Genomic DNA, 20,393 nt, shown 5'->3' with positions numbered 1-20,393 from the left:
CTTCGAACCAATCGGCGGGTGCGGGGCGGTGGCACGCATGCGCGCTTTGGACGCGCGGGACGGACTGAAAACCCAAACAAAGTGGTGACAGAACAGTAAACTTCATGCTTTCCTTTGCGATTACGGAAAATTATACCACATAAGAAGCGAAATACGAGGTTTGTCATGTTTCGGTGTCATCTGTCTTTCTCGAGGCGCTGCTGCGGTTAGTTTCCCTTTTAGAAATCCTGCTGTTTCTGTTTACTAATGCTAACAGTGCACTCAATGCAGATACCAGCTAGCATACTACTAAGTTAACGCTAAGTAGCTAACGTTAGTTTATCCCAAGGACGTTAAATTAAAAGGTTTATTCCAACATAATGACGATGTCGCCTCATTTAATGTAGAGGAATTACACCTGTTTTAACTGCTGCGGATAATTTTACACACTCGTGTCTTGTGAGCTGTATCGCGAGGTAGCCTTTTAACATTCATGTTAACATTACCGAGTGGTTTTAAAGCTAGCATCGTTTGTAATGCGCCCCTTGTCACGTTTGTCAGACATCTGCTGAAAAAATGGCAGCTTCTGTTAAAATAGCAGAACACTTACATAAAACACTTTTCCATCTTATATTGTAATGTTAAAAAAGTTACAGTATAGTCTAAAACATAGTATGCTTATATTAATTCTACTTTTGTACAGTGTGTCCTTTCCATACAGTATGTGAATGCCTGCCACTTTTTTCTTTACCAACATGCTGATCCTGTTTTGTGTAACAATCTTGTAATGTCTCCCCCGTGTTATTGTCATTAAAGGGAACACTGATTGTGCAGCATGGCAGATGACTTCAGCGAGTCCCTCACACCACCAGTTTCCCCCTTCACAGCAGACAGTATGTGTGAGTTGATGGCAGCCCGACCGCCTTGCTTTTGCTGTTCTGAAACAAAGGAGGATCCCGCTGGAGCACTCCCCACAGAGGGATACACTGCTAGAGGCTCCCTCAAAAGGTACAGTCACTGTCAGTTCACCAATATAACAAAGAAATTGCAACCTCGAGGTCAGCAGTTTTCACCCTGCACATTCTGTGTCAGAGAAATGGCTCCAATGAACATGTAGCATCAGTGATGTATCCAGAGTAACTGGGTCATTTTTTATGAAAACACACATTGCTGTGTGTCAGTTATTGATGCTTTGAGCATAACAACTAAAATCATTGTCTCCACCACTGCGATGGATTAGTGGTAGAGGTGTTTGTGGCCTCACTGAATGTACCTACATCCACTCCATAGGCTGCTGTTGCGTCTTGACCCGGCCCCTGCAGAGTATGAGACAGACACTGTTGAGCTATTTGGCTTCCCCTGGGTTACAGAGACAGCGCTTGTAGAATCTACAAAGCTACTCTTTGGTCTTTTCAGGTAAGCCAGGATGTCAAACAGATCTCATCAAAGTTTGCTTTTAGATAAACACAAGTCTTGTTTGTTCCTTTTTATACAATGTCTAGCACGTCTCATTTGCATACACATCACTGGTCTTAATTGGTCTTTGTTATATTTCAGACAAAAAGTTTATAGGCTGGAGACCTTGGTTCAGTCAAGCTCACATGACTTTGGTAAGATTTTTGCAAAATGTTATCCATAATCCATGTAATAATCTGTTGTATAAACTTTTGTGTCAGTATTTTATCCATACTGTAAGCCATTATTGGCTTTCATAAACAGACATCTTATGTCTTAGCAAGGTACGTTCATGTACGTTAGCAAACCATTAGATAATGTCAGTAGAGTAAACAGGAAATAGTGATTTTAATATGCTAAATGCCGAGAGTGGATTCCAGTTTTCCATTAACACCCAGAAAGGGAAATAATCTGAAAAAAATTGACAGTGCTCCCTTAGACGTTTCAAATTAGGAACTTGAAATCATATCATCGGAAATGTGGCTTGAACCAGAGACCTTTAGGTTGAGTTGGTCTAATCAGTGAGTAAGGCTATTAACAATTACAATTGTTAATATTATCAAAATGTAAAGTACCATGTCAAAATCATTGCAAATTTATGATAAATGTAAAATGTGTGACATAACAGCATAACAGTGAAGGGCTTCAGAGATGCCCTGGCCTACAAATCTTATTCTCCAGGAAATTCTAAGAAAGCCTTTTTGTTTACTACAGTTTCCAGCAAATGTCAGTCATCATGTCTTTAAAAGTTTTTCAGTGAAAAACTAATTTGAACAAATCCTGAATCATAGTGCTATCGTAATGTCAAAATAATTGCATTGTGATTTGTCTTTAAAGGTGTATTATGAAAGAATTTATTTTTAAAACATTCAAATATTAAATTAAGTTTTCAACAGAATGACATCACATCAGATCTGTTATTTCTTCATAAAGACATCATTGTGCTGCAGAGATATCTACTGAAGTCAGCATGCAACTATTTAGCCAAAGCATGTCATGTTCTGTAATAACACTCCCAGTCTGGACCGCTTGCTAACTGAGCTAAGGTGGCCAGCTAATGGCAGTGGTTAATCTGGTGAGATTTTGTTGTGAGTGGCATTGGAAAGATGGCCAATTATTACAGATTGAGAAATATTCTTGGAGAATATTTGAGCCTAAGTAGCAATTCTGATCATTTTGATGTTTGAATTCTGTTTCAGTATTGAGTGTTTGTATCTGGTGTACCAAGAACGTGTCAAGAAGAACAGGGGCGATTAAAGATATAAACATGAGTGTAATAGTGCAATTTGTTGTAGTGAGCACATTTATAATCAGCTGTTCGAACAATGGAGTTTACCATAAAGACTTTGTTGAGCTCAGTTCAAGTGTCTGAGTCATAACTGATATCTGATGAAGTGGGCGTGTTTTACATAATATTAACAATGCAGCCCACATCATCCGTCATGTGTTGCAGGTCAAGCAGGCAACCTCCACTATGAAGCAGAGGAACTGAGACAGCAGTGTGTTTCATTTCTTCAGTATGTCAAAGTCTTCTTGCACAGGTAATTTTTTACACATTTAATGTAAGCTACACTAATACGACTTATTTAAACATTATTTTGGGCTCTCTGTAGATCGGTAGTGATGTTCTTGGCAGTTTTAATCACCTGCTGTAGAGCCTTCCTGTCCTGGGCTGTGCAAAAACCGTGCCATCACAACATTTTTATAAACACTGCATTTACTGGTTTTGTCTGTTTATTTGGAAATGCATGCCCTTTATCTGTTCAGGTACCTAGAACCATCCAGCTTCCTAGACACAAGCCACCTTCACCCCTATGAGGTGCTGGAGGCTCAGCTCCCCTCTGCTCTTCTGGAGGAGTTATTCGGCATCACCCTCCTGATAGGACGACTCAAAGACCTGCCTTCCAATGTTCAGAGTGCCTTCACTATGTCTAACCAGGGAAAGGTGTGTGTGTGTGTGTGTTACATAGGCACTGAGTGCTGTTGTAAAGGCCTTTGAAACAGTGTGACTATATTATGGAAGCTGTAAATGTAGTAAGCTTTACAAAAAAAAGGAAATAATTTAAACTGCTGTGAGGGATGAATCATATGATCTGTTCTGAAGGGTTCACCCAGAACATCTTGCTTTATCCTGAAAAGACATTGTCAGTGGAATTTTTTTCTACTGTTGACACTGAACTTGGTGCTCTCCTACAGATTTTTCCTCCCTCTTGGCATCTGCTACACCTTCATCTTGACATCCACTGGTCAGTCTTAGAGATCCTTCACGTACTTGGCCACAAGATGCAAGGTACGCTTCCTGCAATAGAATGCTAAGACGGGAAATTGAAAGTAAGGATGCTGAAATGTGAGCTGCAATTTGTTTCATGTGGCAGTTTAGAGACACTGATTGCACTTGTAGTATTGGAATCCAATTCATTTGAAACACTGTTAAACCTATTGTGGGAGGAAAACTATATAACAAGTGTCGACTTGTTGCATGGTTATAGCTACAAGGACCACCTATTCTCTCTTCATACAAGACAGTTTAAAGGTTTGTTCACTGGCTGCTGTGTGACACAACAGCGCAGTGGACAATAATCCTCTGACTTACAGCTCATACTTAGTCATTATCATAGATTTTTGTAATTGTACCTGTACTTTTCTCCAGGCCAGGTGGTGTACGCCCACCAGTTTGTGAACCTGACGGGAGAAAATCTGACTGATACAAGCCTGTTTGAAGAGCACCTGTGCAGTCTGCTGTGTGACCTCACTGGTCTGGCTATAGGCAAATACAGCAAGGTGGGCGGCTGGCCACAACTTATTACATCTTAATGCTGAGCTGTGCCAGTGGTATTTCTATGTTGTTGTTTTTTGTTTTTTTTTTATTAGAAAAAACTGCTATCCTCATATTGAATATGTTTATTACCACATTTAGTACTTACCGGTAGTTGAAACCAGGGATGGCAAATACGGAAAATGAATTTGGCTTCTGACATGCCCAGAAAAATGTTTTCACCAGAATATAATCCCTTTTAGAGTGGAAAAGCCTCACAAACAGCATCAGTACTGGACATTAGGGCCCCAGAAAATGAATATAAAAATCATGCAATCATTGCCATTTATTTTGAAAGATATTTCAGAGGCAATTTGATTTGTGTTTAGTGGGAAGGGTAATTTTATATACCAATTTTCATTTCCACTGAATAACCTATTGAAGCCATGATGATGTGACACTTGTTTCGGGTCTCTTCCAAGCAAACATGTTTTCTTACATTTGAAGATATGTGGGCCAAGGCATTGCTGCAGCACTACAGTACTTCATTATAATGCTGTTTCGTCAAACATTTTACCTTGCAGCTTTTTGCCATTTCAGTATTGCGCTTTGCCATCTTGAGATTTCAGTAATAATTGGATTAATTGGGTAGTCTTCTTGGATATGAATAATAATAAACCATACTTCTACATGCAGAGTAATTATAGTATGACAAAATTTAGTCAGGTCATTGTTTAAACTTTATGTCAGTGACAGACCTCATGCATAAATGTAGAATAGATCTGCAGTTGGTGCTCATTTTGTGTAAATGGATCCTGTTCATTTATAGGTGAGGCCTACGGAGGCACTGAGCAGCCATCACTATCTCTGCTGCTGCACCAAGGAGCTGTGGGTCCTGCTCATGCACCTTCTGGAGCACAGGAATAAAGTGTTGCACACGCAGGTAACACATATATACACATGTTCACTAGAGCTTAAACGATTAGCCCAAATTGTTTTAATGCTAGATGTCTTGCTAATCAATTCTTTTTTCTTTATTTTTTGTTGTTTTTCAAGCAAAAATGACAAACATTTTCTGGTTCCAGCTTTTTCAATGCTAGGATTTGCTCCTTTTCTTTGTCATTTATGATAGTAAATGGATATTCTTTGCATTGCAGATTTTTTTCAAAATTCTTTTTATAGACAAAGCAATTAGTCAGTTGTGATAATAAGCCACAGGTTAATCGACAGTGAAAACTTGTTAGCTGCAGCCCTAGTGTTCAGTCATACAATATAATATGACTCTGTCCATGCTAATTTAAACACTGTGTGTTTCCCTCTAGTCTTTCTGGAGCTACATGAACTTGTTGTTGAGGCCTCTGGTTTCTGGGAAGCCAGCAGCAGAGCAATTCAGTGGCCTCCCCGTACACTGTAAGGACCCTCTGGGATTCACATGGTGGCTGGTCACTCATTTAGCGATGTTGGGCCAATACAATCGTAATGGCACACTCCAGAATGAGGTAAGAGACTGAGACTCACATGATTGACATGTTAAGAGGTTGCACTGCAATATAACCTGGGTAGGAATATAAAAGCGTATGTATCACAAGGTCGCCACCATGAAATACTGAGACATGACTGGGAAGTCTGGGAATTTTTGTAAATTCACTTTGTTTGAATTGAAGTTGTTACCCAAGATCTCAGATTTAACCAGACGTGTTGCTCAGTATCTGAAAAGCTCAGTTCTTATTTTAATGTTCTCATGTTCTTGTTTTTGTTTGTTTTGTTTTGTTTTTTCACAAAAAATGAACATAAGCAAATCATTTCATCCAGGTAGTGCAATGTAAAAACAAAAATTCTCTACAGAAGTTGCAGATTTAAAGACATTTCTCCTTTCATCCAAGAGGCTTCTGCAGTTCTCAAATAAGTCAGAAACATTTTTTTCTGAGTACTTTATCAATAGATGAGATTGTGCACTAAGTAGACATGTAAATAAAAAGACAAAAAATGTACTTTTCATTGAAAATTATCTGAGACTGATGGTGACAGATTCGTCGTCTGCGTTTAATAGTCTTAAATACAAATGCAATGACACAATGACTTTTCACCAGTTATTCCCATATTAAGAGGAATGATTCTAATAGGTGTCATTTGATACTGTTTGTACATATCTTTTTGTTGTATCTGCACTCACAGAAACATCTGGGGGATAACTGGACTTTTGTGGAGGAGCTGCTTAAGTTAACATGCAACCCCAAGGTCAGCAGTGTTTCTAGTTTCAAGTTACAATAATAATACCATAGTTTTCATATTTGTCATTGTAAATCATGCAATTCGTTTATGTGTATTTAATAACAGGGAAGTCTTGCCGAGGAGCAGGTCAGGATGCATGTCCACTGCTGTCTCAGTCTCTGTCTGCTGTGGGAGCCGAGCACCAGTGCAGTCTCCACCCTCTGGGAGTATTACAGCAGGAATCTGGTGAGTATAAACCTTCAGACGAAACAAAGAAATTAACCACCTTTAGATCACATTAGTTATATAGATTATCCTTACCACCACTTTTTGAGAAATGTCCTTTTACTGCTTAGCCATTGTATGTTTCATTTTTGTTTTCTTGTTGCTGAGATTCTCAGATTTACTCTGTGTAAGAGAGTAACAAGTTATAACATATCTCTGATCTTTTAGATATGTGATGTTTTTTTTATTTACAACACAGTATATTATTTAAAATGTTGCTGTATTTGGTCTTCCATCAATAGAGACAAATCATGCAATCATTTAGCTTTGGCCTGTACAGTTACATTATCTTATTTCCCTTTGCCCCAGAGTGCTTCATTCACTGTGCCCTGGCTTGGGATGTCTGGCGTGGGCACTCTGTATAAGACGCCTCAGGCTCTGCTGGAGCAGGCCCGAAACTGCTGCTCCCCTTTTCACCTCAGCTCTCCAGGACACACCCAGCTCTACCGTTCAGCCAACTCCTTCCACATCTTCCTCCGAGTGCTGGCCCTGTGCCTTGCCCAGGACAGGGCTGGTGGAGTCCCACAGAGACAGATCAAAGGAAGGTACGGATGGAGAGAAGGCTGGGAGGCTTTCCAGTTCTTGCGCCTTCATATCCACTTCCACCGTGAAAACTAGGTCTCACGGCCAGGCCGTGGACTCAAAACCGTATAGCATGTAGTTTTTTCAGAGGAAGAGAAGATAAAAGGGAAGACATGGAGTAGAAGCTGTGAGAAATGGTTACTAATCAGGACTAGGCTTTGTAGGATTGCCTTTTACCCTTGATCTTCTAATGTGTGATGTGTTTAGTGTGCTGTTTGGATTTATGTGTGTGTAGGTGCATACTTGCATGAATACATAAACAACATGTGTGTTTGCACACTGGCATGCATTTCAGTCTTGTTTGTGTGCGTGCCAGGTGCACCGCAGTCTCCCAGTGCGTCTTTGATATTTACTCAGGCCCCCCAGTGGAGCAGGTGTCTCAAGAGTCAACCACCTGCTCTTCAGCACAGACCACAGCCAAGGAGCCTCCTACTGATACACACAAACACACACACTGCACCTGCTCCCTAGGGCTGTGACATGGTTTCAGAGTGTGTTACAGGCCATTGGATGGAGGGAGAGGGTGTCTTTTTGGAGGAAAGTAAGTAAGAAGAGTGGTATGATGAGAAGCTAATGTGCACATCAGATCCGAGCGCTGGACCATCCTATATCCCCGGCCGGCGGGGCGCCAGAGAGAGGCAGCCACAGATAAATCCGCCTAATGACTTCCCTCTGTCTGGAATGTGCTCAGTAGCACTGCAGACATGGGGGCTAATTAGCTAACGAGCGTGGCGGTTAATTCGCCTTAACGAAGCTGTGTTGGTTTCCAACACGGATAGAGAGGGGAGCTTGGGTGGTGGGGAGTGGGGAGATGTGGGTGGTAGGCAGTCTGGCAACAGCCACACTGGGCTGGGACAGGTCCAGATTCCCCCCCCCCCCCTCCCCCCACGAATACCTCCTCCCCCTCAGGAGGCATGAGGCGTGCCGACTGTATCGCTGCAACGTTTCGGCAGCGTTCCTACTCCTGGCCGGGCTCTGCGGGACACCCGCGACGAGCATGTTGATCTCCAACGCCGGGAGTTAGAAGCATCTGCTCGCCTCCGGAAAAAAAAGCTGTCCGGAATAAACAAACAGACCGACAGGTTTGGAGAACACAGAAAATCCCCACTGCTGCTTCCCAGCGCGCTGCTTATATCCCTGTTACATATTACCCATTCATCTATTTAAATCTCCCTCCCCTCACACTCTGACTGCATGCTTGGCCACCTTCTCCTTTTATAGTCCTCTGTGGGTGTAACTAAGCTGATTTCAGTGTTAACCTGGTCTTTCTCACTTCCTCTCCACTCCTTTATCAGTCATACTTCTTACACCGAGTTTGTCTCGGGATGCTTGCTGTTTGTGTTTTGACCCAAACAGCAGCTCCTCTCACCTGTGTGGGCTGCATCTGTGTTTGGGAGGTGGGGTGTAAAAAAAGAAGGGGGGGCTCCAGCTTTCTGTGTTTTCCTGCCAGGCGGGCAGACAGAGCTGGATGTGTGGCAATGCATGTGTGTGTGTGGTTTTATTGATCTCTCTCTGGTGTTGCAGTAAATTGGTTTGGCTGTAGAGAGAGGGACCAAGCGCCTACTGCTGTGTGTCTGAGTGTCTCTGACATTTAACATGATCTTTAAAGGCATTTCTCCACAGTGCCCGCAGGATCTAACAGCGTGCTGGGTGAGAGAACCACCCAGCACGCTGTTAGATCCTGCTTACTCCCTCTCTCGATTTCTCTTTCTCTCTCTCTCAAACACACACACAGACACACACACACGCATGCACACACGCACAGACTGGGCAGCTAGGCCTCTCCCCTGGAGCTGGGAGGGTGATGGAGGCAGGTGGCGTGGTGCTCGGTGGGGGTGGAAAGTTCAGTTAGTCAGCATTTAATGTCAGGGGTTTAAGAAGAACAAATCACCTCTGAAGACTTTGTCAGTGGAAGTGAAGAAAATTTTGAATTAATATTTTTTTAAAAAAGAAATTGCAAAGAGCAGACACTGATCTTGATCACATCCCTGTCTCTGACTCATTTTCCCCTCTAGCTGACCGTCCCTTGTGCCACGTTTTAACCAACTTCATCTCTTCCCTGCCTCTATTGTTCTCTTATGTTTCCAGGATTTATTCCAAATTCTCCTCAAAGAAGATGCAGGAGCTGTCAGAGATGGGCCTCATGAACTTCTTGTTGCTGTTTCTGGTGGTGGCCAGGCAGGTGGAGCTGGAGGATGTGGCGAGCAGGGCCTGTGAGCTGCTGGGCTTCCTGCCTACTAACTGCCCCCCTGGGCACCGCACACTGATCTGGAGGGGACAGTTATCGCTGCTGTTATTGTTCCAGGTATTTTTGTTAATGAGAAATGTAATTGTAGTTAATAATTGTTAATAATTGCAACCCTAATCTGGAAATGTATTGTTTGAAAAAAAAAAGGCTCTGTTCAAATTCAAGATTTTGTCTTGCCTCATCTGACTTTTTTCCCAGGAGAGGGGTCTGGATGTTGGTGCACAGGCCAGCTGGCTGGCCTCGTCCTTTAATGAAACAGCCAAAGAGTTCTACAACAAGACCACAGAGGTCTCTCGCAAACTTGCCCTCTGGGGACCCCTTGGCTCATACCTGGAGGGTGTAGCTGAGGTGTTCGAGACAAGCCCCACTCTCAGCTTATCGGAGGAAAAGCTTCTCAACGAAGGGTTTGATTGGTTGTTGCCTGCTTGCCGCCTATCAGAGCTCAGTTCTGCCCTGGGCTTCCTGCAGATCGTCCTCACCCAGCTCAGGTGAGATGGCTGGTGTAAATACTTACAGGCTGTCAGGTATCTCTTAGTCTCACAGTTTTTCTCATTCTTTTACTTCACTGATAGCTGCTCCCTCACAGGTAGTGGACACATTCAGACAATGTTTTCTGGCCAAGGCCAAGCTAAGCTTTTATTAAAATCTGATAAGTGGATACAGCAGAGGAGAGTGATCTCTTCTGCTCTTCCCTACCCATCCCAGAGTCCCCTAACTTCTCATACTGACAATAGGTGAATTGTGCTGTCAGCTGGAATGAGCGTCTGTAAAGACCCTGTGTTGCGTTGAGGCCCCTGTTAGTCTCAGTAGACCTAGTGGCCCCCAGGTCACCCTCACCAGGTGCTGGTGGAGCTCTGAGTAGAGTTACAGGCCCAAGGGACCCTCGATGGACCCTCCTGCCGTCATGGGGACGGCAGCAGTGCTGTTGGCGTACTGAGAGACTGTGGTCAGTAGGGCGTCAGGACGAGTTCAGCTGTAGGACACGGGTGTTGGTTACACCATCGACCCCAGCTGAAGGTCAGAGAGCCACAGCTGAAACAGTGTCTGTTTATGTGAGCAGGTAGAGGCGGGAACAGAAGCCACAATAGATACAAATCAGGTGAGACTGGAGGGTCTGTGAGGAAGGATGTGTGATCCTCTACTGTAGCCTCTCAGTTAAATTCTTTGTTTAAAGAGCTGAGTTTTGCTTTGGTTGGCAGTCTTTAAGTTTGCAATAATCGATCACTTTTCATATTAACCATTATTATCGCAAGTAGAACTTAATATGCTTAAAATTACCTAGTGCTTAAAAGCTTGTTGAATCCTTATTTAGACCAATATTTTCAAAAATGTAATTGAAGTCTTGTCCAAACATAGTTAAGTTTTCAGTGTTAACACAATGGTGCAATAGATATCAAAAGACATGACTGTCTTCATGGAAGTATGTAAACTGAAGCGAGTACTAGGACTGGGTATTGTTCAGAAGTGTCTTGGCATAGATGTAGTATGCAGCTGCATCATCAAATTATTGATTAATTATCAGCTATCAAAATAATCACCAACTATTCTGATAGTCGACTAAGCTGTTTGTGACATTTTTAAGATTAAAAAACCCAGATTCTCTCATTCCAGCTTTTAAAATGTGATTATTTGCAGGTTCCCTTACTTGTCTATGTCAGTAAACTGAATTATTTTTGGTTTGTGAAAAAAACAAGACATTTTACATCTTAAACTTTGGAAAACACTGATCGACATCATTTTCTGAAATTTTTAAGAGACATTAATTTACAAAGTACTTGACACATCAATTGACAGTGAAAATAATAGTTAGTTGCAACCCTAATGTAGCAACTGAGTTTCTCTACCAATTCAAGTTTCAATATAACCCTTCTGTTCAATTTACAAAAGAGGCCAAAACAAACCGCAAGTAGCTGTACAAGAAGACTATTTAAATGACATTTTCAAATGGGCAAAATTAGTAAAATTCCGTGTGTGTGTGTGTGTGTGTGTGTGTGTGTGTGTGTGTGTGTGTGTGTGTGTGTGTGTGTATATATATATAGAGATATATATATATATATATATATATATATATATATATATATATATATATATTTATATATTTATATATATATATTTATATATATTTATATTTATATATATATATTTATTTATATTTATATGGAATTGCTGCCTTGCCCATGTAAAATGAAAAATCACCAACCTTTAGGCTCTGTTTTACCAGCCAGATGTCATTCGGTCTTACTCCTCTATGACAGAATACTGAATATCTTTGGGTTGTTGACAAAATTGGACATTTTCTTTTCTGTTTTTCCTTTTTTTTTTTTTTTTACCATTTTCTGACATTTTATTGACCAAACAAAGAATTAGTTAATCAAGAGTGAAAATAATCGTTAATTACAGCCCCAGTTTCCTAAATTGTTTTTACACCCCTAGACTATACAGTCTTCTTCTGGGGTTTTATTAAGCACTAAGTATTACTGCCACTTTATACTTAAATTGCTTACAAAAGGTTAATAATTGAGCTGCAACACTTGAATAAGAACATTGTAAAGTTAAGTATTGCGGAGCCCTCCACACTGATTCATGTAGGTGTGTGATTGCTTAAATTGCCCAGCGTCTACATACCACCGTCTCCACCCGACACACACAGACACACGCACACATACACACCTGCCCACACACCAAAAAGTGAAACACTAACCTACGTGTGCTCCTCTCCTATTTCAGTGCCGAGCTCCCATAACATGATATCTCGTTAGCTTTGCTAATTCCCAAACTTCCCATCTCAGAAGTCGGGGGGTTGGAGGGCACACATTTGCACATTAATGGCCAAGGAGAGCGAGAAGAAGAGAACTCCCAGAGGCCCTGTGTGTTATGGCCCGGACCACGCTGACCCATTTAACCAAATAAAAAAGTACCATGCTCTCTCTTTCAAATCCGTCCCGCCAAATTAAACATAATTCTTCGGCCTGGCAATTCTCGGTATCTCTTTGTGATTAATGCCTTTTCTGTGACACAATTAATGGGCAATTATGTAGCCTGGCAAATTTAGCCTGTGCATCATTATGTCTACTGAGAGCCGTGTGGAATCTGCACACATTAAGAGAATTATTCTGCCAATGGCTGAGGCAGCGGAGGGTCCGAACATTCACTCTTGATAGCCATCGCCATGGCGCTGAGGCAAAAAGCCAGTCCCAGGCATAATTCCTCAGTTTTATTCCTTCCCATGACCCTCTGCTGTGGGAGGGGTAGGGGGTGTCGCTGGTTGATGAGGTGAGCTGGCATTGGCACACCATGTTGGATCTGTTTTTGGTATAAACAATTAATCCCCATCTCCTTGGCTTAGAAAAAAAAAAGCCTCTCTGTGAAGCGTTTCCCTTTGTGAGCATTAAGACCTTTTACCGGATATGGAGCCTTTCTTTTCAATTTCAAGGACAACTACTGTTAGGTTACTTCCAAGAGATTTAGATATGGTGACACCTGTGTATATCTTTTAGAGGTAGAGGTGCATGGACAATACCAAAGTTCATCTTGTGCCCGGGTGTGTGCTTGTGTCATTATTAGGATGCTATATTTGATTATTCTGTGTCTGCATGTTGGATGCAGCTGGGGGAAAGGTTAAATGGGGTCTCTAATGGTGTGTTGGCATTGTGTGTGTGTGTTTGTGTGTACACAATGTAAGAAGCCGCAGTGAGGAGGATTAAGTGGGGTCTCTGACGATGTCTTGTACAATGAGGGTTGATGGGTGTGAAAGGCCCATTCCGCAGTAGTAACGAGGCTAATGAATTCAGACTCTAATCGATTGTCTCAGCTCTCTCTGGATTAGATGCAACCTTGCTGGAAGGGAAGGCACTGCTGAGGTGTGTGTGTGTGTGTGTGTGTGTGTGTGTGTGCGCGCGCGCACCCCAGCCATGGTAGAGAGTGTGCGGTTGAGGATGGGATTGAAGGCGGAGGGGGGGAGTTACTAGTTCCTCCATCCTTTCCTCCTTCCCCAGCACACCTCAACCCCGCTTTCCCTACACCCCCGTCCGGGCGAATGAGGGGGACAGGAGGATCATCTCCAGTCTAAATGAGATTACAGCTCCTTCAGCTGCTTATCTGGGCTAATGCCAGCCACTGTGGGGCTGCTATAGCGGCTGGGGCCAGGGCCAGGGATGAGCCAGGAGAGCCAAAGTATAGTCTGTGTACAGGGGATCAGCATTAGGCTCCACTCTATGCCTATAATATCCTCCTCTCCTTCCCCACCTCTGCCTCCACCCTGCTCTGCTCCACACTGCAGCGCACCGCCGCACCCAGTAATCCCCCAGGAGAGAAGAGAGGAAAAACACATGAAGAAGGAGTGAAAGAGAGAAACGGGGGAGCAAAAGGATTTGAGAAAGTCGAGGGCGGAGTTGGAGGGTGTGGGTGTTGTACACAAGAGGGAACCAGTGTTTGGTTTTTTGCATCGGATAGATTTGTTTATCTGCTTTATATGTGTGTGTGTGTGTGTGTCTGTCCATGTCCTTTCAGACGGGTCCACCAGCGCAGTGTCCAGTCAGCACCCACCTCAGCTTGGGCTCCTGCTACCACCAGTGTGGTGAAAGAGCGCCACCTAGCGGTAGCAGCAGCACTCTGGGCGCACTTCTTCCCCTTCCTGCGCAGCCTACGCCTCTCTCAGACCCCTCCAGCACAGCTGGCAGATGCTGCTGCAGGTCAGTTACGCCCACAGGAATGAACGAGACACTGAATGGAGGGAAGAAAAGGCTGGAGGAGGACAGGGCGGGGGAGTGCAGTACAGAGTTTTGGACAAGAGTTCAACCAAAATGGATCTGAGATGGCCGATGATTATTTTGAGTTAATGCCATCATTTTACATGAAGGCAGAGCATTTGAATGGCAGTTTGGCCGAGAGAAGAACATTAGGGTAGAGGATATGATGCTTTAAAGATTTCTAGAGAATGTTAGAGCATCTTGAAAAATAATCTTGTTTATGCTTACACATATTAAACTATATTTGCATGTCTACAAACTTATCTGAAATCATTTTGTCTTCCTCAGGCTTCACCCTGTTGGCCTTTGATCTGCCCAGCTCTGCCCCACAGGACCTTCAGCCCAGTCCAGTCCAGTCCATCATGCAAAGCTTCGGCTGGGACGATATGGTTCACCCACTTCTAGTGACTCGCTACCTTCCCCATCTGCTCCAAAACAGGTACAGTTAGGCTTTAATGTCTACCCCTCATGTCTAAAGGGGTCTGAGATCAGGGGGTATCATACACTGTACAGATTGTAAAGCCCACTGAGGCAATCTGATATGTGATTTTGGGCTATATAAGTAAAACTGACTTGGCTTCACTTGGCTGTAACTCAATCTCAAAGCATTTTTATCACACCATTCCTGATGGGTAAAACACGAGGTCAGCCAGATAGAGATGATCTACACTTCTGTACATGTTGGCCATCAAGCTTCATCATCGTAGTTGCAAGTTTACAGAATGGTTTTTCAACAAGTCCTGTTGGTATTTTGGTGCTATGTAATTAACGAATTAGACAGTGAGTGTCCTTGGTGTTATCAGAATAGGTTTTAATGGAGAAATTGCACCCATGCCTCTAAACTGAATACAAAGTGTAGTTCATCTTCAAAATAACACTCAAGGGTACAAAACAACGTGACTACTTCACCCTCAAAGGTCCTCTTCAGACAGTGCCAAGTGATGTTAAGAGGCTACACCTGAATATAAAGCCAAGAACAAGGACACTCCTCATATTTGTTGTTTATGAGTACCAGCCTGCCAAGCCTCCATTTGGTACAGTTTGAGCTTTTAGCAGTATGTGATTTATAAAAGGAAGCAATGGTTTCAGTCATGCAGAAATGTTATTAAATGATCACACCTTAGACAGGAATATTCATATCCCTCTTTCCTTCTAAACTCTCCATTATGAAGTGTATGTAAAGTTTTGGAAATCGGATGTGAAGAGACATTTTATGTTTTGAGACTAGTGGATTTTAATGTTTTTTCACATTTTTTAGATAAAGATTGTGTCGTGGTATAAACTTTCTCCTGCTAGAAGACAAAAAATAACAACTTCAGGCAGCAACTGGAGGCCTAAAATGTGAATTTTAACACTGACATTAATGTTAATTTGTGAAAGAATTTGGCACTCACATGTTTGATATTTCTTCACATCTTCAACAGCAGTTCACAAGAGCAGTGCATCCAGCAGCTGTCTATAACTACACACTTTACATTTGTCTTTTTCAGTGAGCTAGTGTCCTCACTCAGCAGCGATTCTTCTGTCATCGTGTCCGGTTCAGCACAAAGTCTGTCAGTGAGGGCCTGGCTCCGCTGCATTCTGCAGCAACACCTTCATAAGAACCCAGATGGATCTGACAGCAAAACAGGTAACACCACTGAGTCTACAATGGGATTTAAAAAACATAAAAATAAGATAACTATAGGTTACACACCAGGCAAGATTAATTTAGCTGCAGGTATATAAGGATTGTGAGATGGGAGGTTTCAGGAAAATGTATACATTTCATATAATCACTTCTAAGGTATACCCAAAATATTGGACAGCTAGTAACACACATTAAATGGGGTTTTATCATTCTAGGTGACATAAAGTCATAAATGCCATTTATAATTTGAACCAGGTTTTCTTTAACGCCTTAAAATCTGAATCCAAATTAGGGAAAGTTGCAACAAATGTCCTGACAACAGATTATAGGAATGTTGCCATACTCGGAGTTCCTGAAGCTTAATGAGCTAACCTTAATGATAGGCTGGTTACCTTTACCTATTAGTTTAGTATTAGAGGTAAGTGATAGGTATGTAATTGCATTGTAATGCTTTCAGGCCGGGCTTTGGAGGAGCAGTTGTGTGAACTGACCCGTCTTGTGCTGAGGCTTCATGAGGTGGACAGTTTGCTGCAGAGAGCAGGCCTCCAGCCTACAAGCACCAGGCTAGAGCCCACTTCAGTCCTGGAGATGTTTGTGAAGGTACACTGTTGTCTGTTTAGGGTGTCAACAAAGGTGCACCTAGTAGCATTGTATATCTGCAGTGAGTTACTCTAGGATTTAGTGTTAAAAGAAGCACTTAGTGAGACATTCCCGCTGTCAGCTGCAGGAGAAAAGTTGAGTTTCTGTAGAATGTCTATGATTTACAATTTAATGTCTTCTAATGCTTGAGTTTGTACCCTTCTCCTTCATTTATATGTATAAGACCTACAGTACTCTGCATATCTCAGTAAAATTCATCCCTACACCTTTACTCAAGTCTGCAATATCTGTGATGTATGGTCAGCACATCACTGTCATCTCTGGTCTCTACTACTGCAGCCGATATTTACATGCAAGTATTTCCATAAATGTATTTTCTTATCTGATTTCTCGTGGGTTCAGGCTCTAGGCTGTGTGTACAGTGGGCTGCAGCTTTTGTCTGAGCGTTCAGCCATGGTGACCAGAGCCCTGGACTACATTGGTGACATCCTCAAACATATCAAACCTTCCCTGGTCAACAAGAACCAAGAGGGAATGCAGCTGGCCTACTGGGCTGTGGGTAAGTGCAGAGCCTCTATACTTCAGACACATTACACAAAAGACTAAGCTTCAGGAGTACGTTGTCTCTTTACTTTAACAGTATGCTGCAAGTCACAGACAGTAGTAAGGAGTCATTACTGTTGTGTGTCTGGATTTATGAGCTTCTCTGTTTTATTCAGGTTGTATAGTGAAGCACTGGAGCCCCCTGCTGGCCACGTCTAAAGCCCAGCAGCTGCTGTTTCGCATTGTGGACGTGCTGCTGCTTCCCCACCACCTCACACAGCAGGACAAAGCAGTCAGGAACAGCCTGCCTCTGTATCTACAGGTTAGAAGAAACATATATTGTACACTCTCGGACGCGCAGAAGACCTTATCATTCTGACACTTTGAATGTATTCTCCTCCAGGGTCTGTCGGTGGCCTCCAGCGTGTCTCAGTCTCAGGGTGTCTACCTGAAGCAGCAGCTCCGCTCTGTCACTCGCAGATATCTGGACCATTTCTTGCCCGCGTCACCTTCCATGGGCATCATCACCAACCACCCAGTGCTTCTGAGCGCCTGCGAGGCCAACCCAACGAGCCGGGGAGCAGCACTGAGGAGGACCATCCTGGAGGTGCTCTGGTAGGTGGAAACTGGGATGTTGCTTGCCAATCATGGCCCACTAGCCACCTGGCTTTGTGTGGTGAGGACTTTTGTCCAACAAATCAGCATGTTTCATAGTCTAAGGTTGACCGAAGTCGAACAATGCCAAATTCAAGCAGGACTGAAACAAATTAAGCTTCAATTTCATTTTTGTTTACTCAATTTTAGTCTTATGAATTATAATTCTTACATGACTTACATGCCTCTTTCCTATTTACAGTGAGAGTTTCCTGCAGTTTAAAGGTCACGCCCCTCCACCTCGGCTAGCGTCAGTCCTCATGTTCCTCTCTGAGCTTCTGAGACGAAACGTTGACTCAGATCCCGCCCTCCTCACTCTGCCCCTCCCCTCTCTGCTGCGCTGCATCATGCTGGTCAACGAACTGCAGGGTAAGAGTAGTTTTTCTACATAGTGTTTGACTGCTTTCCAGATTGTGTGTGTTCTTTGGCCAGCATTGCCTAACATGGCCCAAACTGGTCTACAGAATATCCTAATCTTGCAATCTAGGGGTCGATCAACCAAATTGAAAGCTAAGAAGGAGATCTTTCAGTTATCTACACAGCAACAAAGAAATACCAGACCATCCTCATGTGGTGTCACCCCAGTTTTTAAAGGGAGGGTCCCTACATTCCCTGATACTCAGTCCCAACTGGCGTAATGTTTGTCTGAGTTTTTCAAAATAAATCTGAGCAGGCCTGCATTTGTTGTGACTTCATTCAGCATCAGCTCAATAAATGCTATAATCATAGTACTTACTATCAGCAAGATGGTTGCAAACACATCTTTAACGCTTACAATTTTCATCAATCCTCACTTTGGGGTAAATTATAGTGAAAGGAACACATTTTGACAATCAAGTTTGTGTTTATAGTAATCACTGATGCTCTGTTTTTTCTTTCTTTTTTTTTTTCTTTTCCTGTGCAGTGAGGAAGATGAGCACAGATGCCTTGCAGCTTGTGGTGGAGCGATGTGCTGCTGCGTCTACAGAGGGACCGTGTGAGCAGATGATCACTGTCTTGCGGTAATTGACAATAATGTCTAGCAATAAATATCTGCACCTGCATTAGAGCTGCGTTGCGTTGTTCACAGGGAGCACAAAGCTTGATACTGGCTCTGTAGTAAAACTGTGTGCGTAACATTAAAGGCCTTTTTAATCCTTCATGCTTTTTATCGTTTGTGTAATCCAAATGCTCCTAGGTCGTTTGTGGAGGAGAATGAGGGAGTGTACGACAGGCAGGTGTACAGTGTCCTGGAGACGGTGGCTGTTTTAGATCCCGCCGTGGTTCGAGCTCTCGTTCCAGACATGTCTGTCAGCCTGAGAAACACTGAACACAAGAGAGGACTGGGCAAGAACATCGCCTTGAGGTGAGCAATCCCATGAATCACGTCCTGGAAGCCTTCAACTATTTTTATGTCGTCTAGACAATGAACAGGTGTCACCTACTGGCTTTTTTTTTTTTTTTTCTTCAATGTGTCCACTAATGTAACTTCTCCATCTCTCTGTGCAACAGGAGTGCATATAGGAAGTTGCTGTGCCTCCTTGGGGAGAGTGGGCAGGCAGAAATAACCAGTCTGGAAGCGGACTGAAGTTAAAAAAAAAAGAAAAACAAGGACCAGCTCCAGAACATGTCGCCAGCTCCAAGAATCACTTGTTAGTCATTCCAGCCTTCTTTTTTTGGTGCCAAATCACCAGAAAAGGGCATTACAGTGCTGCCTTACAGGAGTATCTTACAAAATATGAAGGTTTAGTGTCAATTAGCTACAATTAGTCAATGAATGGATTAGGGGATTGAAAGAAATTGATTAATTGTTTCAGTCATTTTTCAAGCAAAAATGTCAAACATTTTCTGGGTGCAGCTTCTTAAATATAAGAATGTTCTACATTTCTTGTCAGTTTTGACATTAGATGAAGTATATGCTTTTGGACCGATTTGAAGATATCACATTATGTTCTGGGAAATTGTGATGACCATTTTTCACACAGACTAAACAATTTAATACATAATGAAAAGAATCGTTAGTTGCAGCCCTAATGTTATTATCTGTGGTCGTTATCTGCTGCTGTAGAATGCTAGAAAGTCACAGCATGGATACATGCAACTGTGAATGTTTCAAAGCACCTCATCAGCTCTACTTGACATGTCTGACATGATCCAATTATCAGGTTGTACATAATGTACATATTGTAAAGAAAGCGCAGCCTTGCCTGTTTGGCAGACACTCTTAATGAAATAAAATGTGACAATAAATATGAATATGCTCATGTACCCGTCTCTCCACCTTTTCATTTCAGTTCTATAGTGAAAAAAGTGAGGAATGTGAGCACTGAAGTGAGCACAGACTATTTGTGCTTATACCATCAGGTGCTGGATCCGTCTCTACTCAGTTGGCACTCTCAATTACAGATTTGATGACAGTCGTGGGCGAGCCCAAAGAGTTCAGTGGTGAAAAAAAAAAGGGAGAGTAAAGGAGAGAAGTACTGTTTGTTCCAATTCTCTCTCTCGCCTTTCCAAGTCGCAGCAATCTCTTGCAATCCGGCTTTAGTTTGCACCTAATCACATGAAGTCTCACTCCTGTCTCCCACAATCACCAAGTCCCATTTTCTGTCATTGCTAGTCATTTTCCAGCCTCATCAAACTGCATTGCATCGCTTCATGTTAGCAGCTTTCTGCTGTACCGCATTCCTTTTCAGTATCAGAGGTGGTCAGAGAAGCAAAGGGAAA

At 42.7% G+C, this 20,393-nt stretch overlaps 1 protein-coding gene across 2 annotated transcripts; it reads left to right on the top strand.

The window, feature by feature from the left end:
- The first annotated feature begins 24 nt into the window (after positions 1-24).
- Positions 25-19,937, top strand: mms22l (MMS22-like, DNA repair protein). 2 transcript variants are annotated; one of them, XM_037074055.1, is made up of 26 exons: positions 25-158; positions 796-987; positions 1,270-1,395; positions 1,537-1,589; positions 2,888-2,975; positions 3,202-3,379; positions 3,631-3,724; positions 4,085-4,215; positions 5,019-5,132; positions 5,512-5,688; positions 6,365-6,427; positions 6,527-6,646; positions 6,995-7,230; positions 9,356-9,572; positions 9,714-10,003; positions 14,025-14,206; positions 14,552-14,702; positions 15,754-15,893; positions 16,351-16,493; positions 16,896-17,052; positions 17,213-17,358; positions 17,440-17,651; positions 17,893-18,059; positions 18,595-18,691; positions 18,868-19,035; positions 19,182-19,937. In XM_037074055.1, the coding sequence occupies exons 2-26, from the start codon at positions 815-817 to the stop codon at positions 19,255-19,257; spliced, it is 3,699 nt and encodes a 1,232-aa protein (XP_036929950.1). In that variant the 5' UTR covers positions 25-158; positions 796-814; the 3' UTR covers positions 19,258-19,937. The 2 variants fall into 2 exon arrangements, with proteins under 2 accessions (XP_036929950.1, XP_036929951.1); XM_037074056.1 differs by having other exon boundaries at positions 69-205.
- Positions 19,938-20,393: the final 456 nt, after the last annotated feature.

The sequence above is a fragment of the Acanthopagrus latus genome, chromosome 17 (genome assembly GCF_904848185.1).
Source record: "Acanthopagrus latus isolate v.2019 chromosome 17, fAcaLat1.1, whole genome shotgun sequence".
Classification (NCBI taxonomy): domain Eukaryota; kingdom Metazoa; phylum Chordata; class Actinopteri; order Spariformes; family Sparidae; genus Acanthopagrus; species Acanthopagrus latus.
This window is presented reverse-complemented; position numbering and strand designations above follow the sequence as displayed.

What these genes read in the sequence shown, in the direction of transcription:
- mms22l (XM_037074055.1), top strand. Translation starts at nt 815, where the DNA reads ATGGCAGATGACTTCAGCGAGTCCCTCACACCACCAGTTTCCCCCTTC. An exon ending in CTATGTCTAACCAGGGAAAG is followed by an intron (nt 3,380 to 3,630) that starts GTGTGTGTGTGT and finishes GCTCTCCTACAG; the next exon opens with ATTTTTCCTCCCTCTTGGCA. An exon ending in TCCTGGAGATGTTTGTGAAG is followed by an intron (nt 16,494 to 16,895) that starts GTACACTGTTGT and finishes TCGTGGGTTCAG; the next exon opens with GCTCTAGGCTGTGTGTACAG.